At 43.9% G+C, this 9,537-nt stretch overlaps 1 protein-coding gene across 1 annotated transcript in view; it reads left to right on the forward strand.

Moving 5' to 3' along the window:
* Positions 1–8,894, forward strand: part of ARHGAP20 (Rho GTPase activating protein 20) — a 54,790-nt gene extending 45,896 nt beyond the window's left edge. Inside the window, exons 11-15 of the mRNA XM_086616259.1 lie at positions 2,299–2,460; positions 3,887–3,996; positions 4,945–5,134; positions 5,588–5,699; positions 7,906–8,894. Coding sequence (XP_086472385.1) covers positions 2,299–2,460; positions 3,887–3,996; positions 4,945–5,134; positions 5,588–5,699; positions 7,906–8,894 — 1,563 coding nt within the window. The remainder of the gene's footprint in view (positions 1–2,298; positions 2,461–3,886; positions 3,997–4,944; positions 5,135–5,587; positions 5,700–7,905) is intronic.
* Positions 8,895–9,537: the final 643 nt, after the last annotated feature.

Here is a 9,537-nt window from a genome sequence, read left to right on the forward strand (position 1 = left end):
ACTGTGTGGGATTTACCTGCAAGAGAAGGAAAATATCAGGGGTGAATGCTGCAGGCATGTTTGATCTCTCTGCTGCAGAGCTTCAAACTTGCTTTCAGAGCTGAAGGGTTCCCTTTTAGCCATTGCCACACTGAATTCTTACACCATTAGCGTCATTCGTGTAATTTTGTCTGGGTTTAGTACTTTAAGAGGGGCTTCCTAGTTTTATCTTGTGGGTGTTTTATTCAAAATATATTTTCAAAGTGTTTGTTTGTGCGCTAAGATCCCGTGCTGTGGGACTCGGCCTGTTTTGACAGCAGAGCTCTAAATCCCTGCACAGAAAACAGAAATGCTGACACGAGCCCTGCTGCCATGAAGGTGCTCCGTGAAACTGTCTGCTCTGACATGGATGCTTGGCTTTCAACTTCTGCAAAGGCAAAAAGAAATGTTAAGGAAGAAAAGTGAAAATAGTAGTTTTCATTAGACTTATTTACACTGCTGTGTGTCAGGAGGACCTGCCTTACAGGCCAGCCTAGGGAAGTCACCAAACCCCACTGCTTAGCCATTAGTGTTACAGTGACTTGGTTTAATGATGACAGATGCTCCCCCAGTGTCCCTTTTCTTACCGTCTCTTATGATAACACGGTCCTCAGACCACCGTGTGCATGTACATAATCCCGGAGACTGTCTGCACGCGTTTCCCCCTCAGAAGAGACAAACATGACAAATTGCCATCGCTTGGAGCAGGCCTGCAGAGTGGTGACCAGCATGTCTGAGAGACAGCCCACAGGAGACTGCAGAGAATTAAGCAGCTGGAAAATACCATGTACATAATACCTCAGGAGAGGTCTCTGATTTCAGCATTTCCTTTTCTGCTCATTTCCCCCTCTTATTTAGCAGAAGAAATCGGGCCCTCCTGTTATTTTAAAAGCTAGGCAGGAATCTGCTTGTTTTCCCTGTCCTTTTAAATACCTCGTGTAGTGAGCTGCCTACCTGTTTCCTTCACAGCCTCACTGGTTTCAGAGGAGCTGTAAGCCAAGCTTTAGCCCCCTCTGGGTGACCTCCCAGGCAGGAGCACCTTGCCCAGGAGGTGGTCTTGCTAACAGCCCTGAGCTGCTTGTGGAGTGTGAATACTACTCACAAGAAGCAAAAGGGGTAAAAATCGGACTCCAATCTGCTGTAGAAGTGCAGATAGATATTAACGAGCAAAGCACTTTCCAGCTTAGATAAAATCTAATTCTTTTTGGAGATCACGTATAGAATCATTGAGTCATAGAATGGTTTGAGTTAGATGGGACCTTAAAGATCACCTAGTTCCAAGCCGCCTGCCACAGGCAGGGACACCTTCCACTACATCAGATTACTCAAAGCCTCATCCAACCTGGCCTTGAACACTTCCAGGGATGGGGCATCCCCAACTTCTCTGGGCAACCTGTTCCACTGCCTCACCACCCTCAATGTAAAAAATTTCTTCCTTATATCTAATTGAAATCTCCCCTCTTTCAGTTTAAAGCCATTGCCTCTTGTCCTGCCACAAATGTGCTTGTCAAAAGTCCCTCTCCAGCTTTCCTGTAGGCCCCTTTAGGTACTGGAAGGCTGCTATAAGATCACCCTGGAGCGTTCTCTTCTCCAGGCTGAACAGCCCCAACTCTCTCAGCCTGTCTTCATAGCAGAGGTGCTCCAGCCCTCGGATCATTTTTGTGGCCCTCCTCTGGACTCGCTCCAGCAGCTCCATGTCCTTCTTGTGTTGCGGGCTCCAAATGAATGCAGTATTCCAGGTTGGGTCTCACGAGAGCAAAGTAGAGGGGCAAAATGACCTCCCTCGACCTGCTGGCCACACTTCTTTGGATGCAGCCCAGGATACAGAAGTTTTCGTCTCTGGTCAGTGATAATATTGAACACACTGATGAGGGTTTCATATCTTCCTGCACAGCGGTGTCTAGCTGAGGCCACTGTCAGATGCAGAGCTTTGGATGTAGTAGCCCACTCTCCTTTTTTCCATACCACAATGTTTATATATTTAAACGACTTGGCTTAAACATGCACAGATGCTGGAAGATTGTGCAGGAGGTTAGTGCTCAAGAGTGGTAGCACAGTGTTTCTGAGGGAATGTTTTCCAAAGTCAGTGCACCATACTACAGCTTTACTGTGCAGGTTGGCATGGCTTGGAGGGTGAGCCTTGACTTGTGTTTGATTTGTGAGCTTTTTTAGGACTCAGAGGTTTTCACCTGTGGCAAAAGTGGCAAAAATACATTTTAATGGCACTAGACAATGAAATATATTTCTGAGAAAGCTTCTCTGCCTTCTAATTTTGCTTAGGACATGCTTTCCCTCCTTTACCAAGAGGGCCCTTCCACCGAGGGTATTTTCAGACGCTCTGGAAGTGCAAAAATCTGCAAAGAGCTCAAGGAGAAGCTTGATTCAGGCGCTGAAGTCGACCTAGCCTGTGAATCCATATTTGTGACAGCATCTTTGTTTAAGGTATGTGAATAACATTCCTTTCCCCCTTTTTGAGTGAAAGCAACTCAGATCCTGGGCACAAACAAGTAGGACTTTTCGCCAGGGGCAGGCCCAGAAAGGAACTGATGGGCTGAATTAAGAAGAATGGGCTGGGCCATTAAAATAATGAGGATCTCCAAAGGATGCTACCACTGAACTAGGATGGGGAAGAGGACTAGCCAGCTTGTTTTGCTGCCAGCTTTCCTGAGGTCTCAGTTATAACCTGGTCCTGTAACTTTCTCTATCTCTGCTTCAAGTCAATGAAGTACTAGAAAGGCAGGTTTGCAGACTTGTTTCCTTACTCATCAGTAATAACTTACTCTACAGACCCTTGCGATTATATAGTGTTGCCCAAAATATTTGGGTTTAATTTTCCCATGGATTTTCTTTTCTTACAGTCTTGTACATTAAAAACAATGTTGCTTATGCAAAAATCATCCCAGGCCTTCAGTAAAATTTCAGCTACAAGGAGAATCAGCATACTTCTTTTCATGGTTTATTACAGTGCATCTGTTTATGTGTAGTTTTTGCTTAAAAGAAGTAGAATTCTCCATTCTCAAGCGAGCACTGCTTTGGTGGAACATTTTTATGGCAGAAAGCCATTCCTCTTGCTACCATGTGAAAGGTTTTCATGGGTGAGACTTTAGGTTTAGGACGTGCCTTTAGGGCAGGACAGCCCCACCATGCAAAGTGCTGGTGAGCGATACTCATCCCATGGTAACAGTTTCATGGAGGGGTAATTGCTTAGTATTTATCACAGTGGAGAGCATGCAGGCAGTTAACACGTAAGAGCAAATGTGTTATTCATGTTGGCCATAGCTACCCTTACCCTAGCTTGTTTGGGAAGCTGGGATTTGAGCGTCTTCCCAAGTTGCAACGGTTTGCCTGCCAGTGGTTGAAGTATTAGGAAAGAGGAGCAGCAAGACTATCCATGACTGGTGTAAATCGTCCGTTTCCAAAAGGGATTGATTAGGGGAAGGAAGGTAGGAATGCCTTGGAGTGCTTATGGTCTGGTGGTATTGGAGCTTATCAACTGAGAAGAAGAAACGAGGACTGCAGATGAAGTCAAGTGATAAGTAAAAACAGACATTGTGCAGCATCAACATAACTGCACAATGGTCCCACTGCAGATTTTTTAGTTCAGCCATAGTGGAGGAAACATCCAAATATCTCTATTTTGACAGGGAGGGGTAAGGACAGGGCAGGAAAATATTAACTTGAAGCATAATCCAAAGTACTTCTTTGTCTCAGATGGTTTTCTGGTTTTGATTGCTGTGTGGAACAAGATGCTTGTCAGCTAGTGCTGTCCCACTGATACGTCCTCTTGTATCTGCATAGTTTATTCCTGTTCCCTCCTGCGCTCCAGAACAGCTGTTCACGTGTCTTCTTCTTCTTTTCTCTTGATAAGGATTTTCTTCGCAACATCCCAGGCAGCATTTTGTCATCCCAGCTCTGTGATAAGTGGGTCTCTGTGATGGATCAAGGAAATAACGAAGAGAAGATAAAAAGCATCCAAAGGTAGAGTAACTTATATTGTCTGTATTCTTTTACTGTAAATTTGTATCCCAGACTGCAGAATCCCAAACATTCAACTTACAACTGGCAATTCTTTTTTTTTAAAAAAAATCTGAAAATATCTGTATATATGACAGTATTTAAACTTAAATATATATTTAAGCAGTTGCCTCTATACAACAATTTTCTGACTGTCTTTTGTCATGCTTTTCTGCCTTTTGTGGATGTCAATAAATAAATTAAATATCCTTTCATGAAAAAAATATTTATAATTCTTATAAATATGCTGTCCAAGACTTGGATTTCTACTTGATACCAAATCCAAAATCACCCACAGGACACTTTGGGATCCTGGGTGAAAGGGTAGCTGAAATCCATTCCTCATATTTTCCCCCTCATTCATCTCAAATTTTAGTGACCTTTTTGAAGTGAAGATGGAATTGTGAATGAAATACTGGAGCATAGTGACAAGGGAAGCCTCCATCATTGCAGGTGATACAAAACAGAAAGCGGGCAAAATTTATCATGGGAAACAGAGCTTTGTCCACTAGCTGATCTCATATGTGCTTACATACATATATACTTACAGCAACTGCATGGCATGGAGAGACATCTGAACTGTTTGATTAAATGAATAGTGAATTATCGGGCAAGTTAAGTGAAATATAGTTTCATGTCATACATTGTACCTGGTTCATTAGTTTGACAGTGTGTAGTTTTAATTATCTGTTACGGTGTTTTCTGTCCTCCCAGAAAACTGTTCAGAGATGTTTCACAGTGAGGGAAAGCATCTGAGCAAGAACACCGCTTTGACACACTCCTTGGTTTAATTAGTGGACCATGTTACCCTCTTTCTGTATTTTCATTATCTTGACTTGAGTGTGCCTATGGAAAATGGATTTATTTTGTCCAGTCACTAATTTGAAGAATTACATTTGTGTTTGTTTTCAGGTTAATAGAGCAGCTCCCCAGAGCTAATGTTGTTCTCTTACGTTACATCTTTGGAGTACTGCACGGTATAGAAATGCGATCTGAAGAGAACCAGATGAATGCATTTAATCTGGCTATCTGCATTGCACCTAGCCTGCTCTGGCCTCCTGTTTCCTCCACACCTGATATAGAAAGTGAAATTACAAAAAAGGTAAGAGACTCTGCAATGTAGTAAAAGAGCAAACCGACCTTCATCCTGTGGTTGCAAATGTGAAAACAGTCAGTACCTCTTCAAATCATGACTTGTCCTCTTATCAAGGCTCCATTCTTGTAATATGACTGGAAGGAGGGAAGGGGGATTATAAAGCAATACTCAATGTATTAGCATAGTGCTTCTCTTATCAGAAAGGTCTCCGATTGCGGAGGCCTTGGAACAGACAGAGTAGAAACAGAAAAGATGTATGCAAGGATGTATACTGGGACATTTTAGATGGGCCTGGCTGTTTTCCTCAGGCCCAGGAGACTGGGAGAGGAGTTTCTGGCTATTGAGGGGCACGTCGTGGATGGGCAGTTTGCTCCTGTTCCTCATCTGTATGGTGAGCTTACCCTGAGGGGCGTAATGGAAGATCTGACAAGACATCTCTCTCCCATTGCTTTGTTGCAGATTTCTAGTCTGGTACAGTTCCTCACTGAGAATTGCTGCAGGATTTTTGGAGAGGAAATTACCTCCCTCTTTGGAGAAATACTGATGACATGCAAGAGAGAGAACAGCTCAGGTAATGCAGATGATGTTTTGATCCTGTTAGACAGCTAAACTCAGCCAGGCAAAAGATCAGTATATTCCATGGAAGAATGCTGTTCCGTCTTCATGTGATATTCCCAGATACTGCTGTTCTCTTTCCTTTGCCCAAAGTATTGGTGATATTCACTGGTTCAGCTTATCATAGACCTAGACTATATTGCAAAATGCTGTCCCAGAGAATTCCTTGCTCCTATACCATTCATCTGAGCCACTTGTTAAAAAAAGAGGGGAGAGGAAATAAAGAAAAGAAAGAAACCTGGAGAAGGTTTCATCTCAAGTCTAGAATTTTTGCCCAGCCTGTGTTTTCCCAGAATATCGGGAAGTTGGTGATCAACAATGGTTATAGTACAGCTGTCACATCATTATATTAGGATTGAAAGCACCTATTCTTCATTATCATAGAATCATAGAATCATAGAATCGTTAGGGCTGGAAGGGACCTTCAAAGGTCATCTAGTCCAACCCCCCTGCAAGGAACAGGGATATCTCCAACTAGATCAGGTTGCTCAGGGCCTCATCCAACCTGGCCTTGAACGTCTCCAGGGATGAAGCATCCACCACCTCTCTGGGCAACCTGTTCCAGTGTTTTACAACTCTTATGGTAAAAAATTTTTTCCTAATATCCAACCTGAATCTACCTCCCTCTATTTTAAAACCACTACCCCTTGTCCTATCACAACAGGCCCTCCTGAACAGCCTCTTCCCATCTTTCCTGTAGGCCCCCTTGAGGTACTGGAAGACCGCTATAAGGTCACCCCGGAGCCTCCTCTTCTCCAGGCTGAACAGCCCCAACTCTTTCAGCCTGTCCTCATAGGAAAGGTGCACCAGCCCTCTTATCATCTTCGTGGCCCTCCTCTGGACCCTCTCCAACTGGTCCATGTCCTTCTTATGTTGGGGACTCCAGAACTGGACGCAATACTCCAAGTGAGGTCTCACGAGGGCAGAGTAGAGGGGGAGAATCACCTCCCTCGACCTGCTGGCCACGCTCCTCTTGATGCAGCCCAGGACGCGGTTGGCCTTCTGGGCTGCAAGAGCACATTGCCAGCTCATATTGAGCTTCTCTCAAAAAAGAGAGATCTCCAGAGTTTCAATGGACATGAAGATTTTGCTCCTATCACAGAAAAATCGTGAAACTGAGACTGAAAATATCTGACAGACTAGTTGGCAGAGTGTTCCAGAATATTGAACAGTATTGATTTTGACTGGAGTTTTGAGAGTCTTCTTAAAATATTTCTGATGCAGCATTTCTGTAAAATAAATTTTGGCACAGCTGGCCTATCCTAAAAGTGGTAACTTCTTCTGGCATGGCAGACTGACTCAGTGTGGCTGTCCCAAACTCCTCATGCTCTTCCACCAGTAAAATTTGGTGAAATCCAGTGAAATTTGGCCTACCTCCTCTCTAAGAGCGGAAGCACATGGGATCTGCTGCACTGGGATGTGCTGGGACTGAGAGCTCAGACCCACGATAGGTTACGGCAGCTGAGTGAGTTTTCGGGTGCGCACTGAGGCGCGGTGACTGCCCATGCAGGAGCTCTGTCTGCTGCAAATGTGAGACAAGTCAGCTTAGCCCAGCCCAGAGCAAACGAGATTGAATGTAATTCCAGTTATCGCGTATACGGAACAGGGTGCAGAGGTGCACTTCTCTGCGGAAAGGAGGTGACTCTTTAAACTGAGACTAGATCTTTCTTTGCAGTGCTGCTCTTAAAAATACCATAATTTCTGGAAGACCATGAAAGTACAAAGTGTGCCTTATTTTCTTCATTTGTCTAAAAGAAGGAAAGAAGGGTTAAACAATGTTTTCAATATTCAATAACAAAAAGAAACGTTTGATAAATTACTGATATTATATCCTGTATGTAAATGTCCCATATGTAAATATTATTTACAGCTGGATTACCTGCTACTGAAGTTCCTCACTTAGAAAAAATAACCCCACAAAAAAAACTCACCCTTACTTGTGCCGTTATCTTATGCTTCTTGACCGAACTGCAACTTAGTGCTCATTTCAGTTTTTCCATTTCAAAATTAGACAGTAATTTTTTTCTGAAATTACTGACATTTCTACTTAAAGGACAAATGCTCCTGAAAGTAAAAGATATTTGCTAAAAAAAAAAGTAAATACAGCTGCTGAACAGGGTGGTTCAGTCACTGACGTGTCAACACTTGGTTTGTCCTTGCAGATGCTGCTTCCCTTCATCTGAATGACTCTTCCTATGACAGCCTGGAAAATGAGGCGAACGATGAAGCTGACTCCTCTTCCAGCGACTGGATTAAGAACCGAGATCAGGATAACAGGAGCAGGGAGTCTGTCTTCACTCTGAGCGACGGTGATTCGGAGCAGACAGAGGTGGATGAAATCCAGAGTAAAACCAAATCAAAACAGTTGACGATTTCTGTTGATGTACACCGTAAGTTTTCGTCACAAGAAAACTCAGAGAATGAGTCTCTCTGCTCCAATGCACTGGTCTTCTCTTCAGCAGCTACCTCAGGCACTCTCAAAACCTTGAGAAGACACAGACGCTCCTCCGAGCCCACAATTGGCCTCCTCACCCCCAGCTTTGCCCGCATTGGTGACAGTCATGAGAAGGCAACACGCAAAGCCAGCTGTGACGTTGTCCTGTCTCACGAAGACGAAGATTATCTCCGTCAGCTTCGGTCATTGCAGATGGAAGGGCAAAAGCTTATCAATCAGAGCTTGATTATAGGGATTAATGTTGGTAAAAACGACAACACAAACCAAAACGTTGAAAAGAAAGACTTGTCCCATTGCCTACTGCCTCCAATGCCAGAGGGATTAAATATTTGCTCAGGATTTAGCTCTTCTAGCCTGTCTTCTCCTGGGACATCTCTGTCCGTGTCGTCAATGAGCTCTCTGGACAGTGCTTTCTCTCAGTTTTCAGACCAATCCGTGTTTACCCCAACTGAAACCTCCTCCCCTTTCGATAGCACTTTTCAGTCACTAAAGAAACACGAAGACAGTGCCGCTGAAGCGGCCGATGACTATTTGGTTATACCCACCAGGGTGCCACCATCTCCACAGCCTACCGACACTTTGGCCGAGGGCGGCTTGGTGGAGCCCAACAGCAGGCCAGAGCCCCTGAAACCTATCGATGGAGTCGACGGCTATTTGCTTACGCCTGAAAGTCACAGGAAGAGACAGACTTCATGATCCAAGATCAAAGAGGAGGTCTAGAAGAGCATTACAGCAATCCAAAGTTTGAAGAGACTGACCAAAGCTTTTTGCGAGGGAACCTTAACGCTTAAAATAAACACCATGAAGAAAATGCCTTTGGTGTTAATGTGTGTTCATTTTAAGTTTAACATCCAGGTTGTTCAAATTTAACTGAGCAGTCCCCGGATTCACAGGTTTTCTTTTTTTTTAGGAAACTGTCTGAAAAACGTTCCCACGTAAAGCTTTGCAAGAACATTGTAAGAATAATAAAAATTGCTAGAGAGCAAGTGAACAGAAATCTCTCTAAAACCTGGAAGGGTCCCAGGAGGTGACGAAGAGCAGCGCCCTGTTGTCTGAGCCTGCCAGGGCAGCGGGGTGCCTGCTGGGCCTCTCCCCTGGACCACTTGAGTGTTGAGCCTTGCGGATGTGAGTCCCAGTCCTCTGTGGTTTTGGTGTAGCGTGCAAAGTCAGCGTAGATTCCATAACTGTGGTATTATACTACTGTCCTGAACCTGATAGGTATTACCTTCATTGTCCTCCAAGGAGCAAGTGTGTTGTTTTCTGTATGTTTATAAGGTGTGTTCGATAGGTGTAGTTATTTCTTTCACACTGCAAAAGAAAGAAGAAAAATAAGCTCAAA

Source organism: Tauraco erythrolophus, chromosome 1 (genome assembly GCF_009769465.1).
Source record: "Tauraco erythrolophus isolate bTauEry1 chromosome 1, bTauEry1.pri, whole genome shotgun sequence".
Classification (NCBI taxonomy): domain Eukaryota; kingdom Metazoa; phylum Chordata; class Aves; order Musophagiformes; family Musophagidae; genus Tauraco; species Tauraco erythrolophus.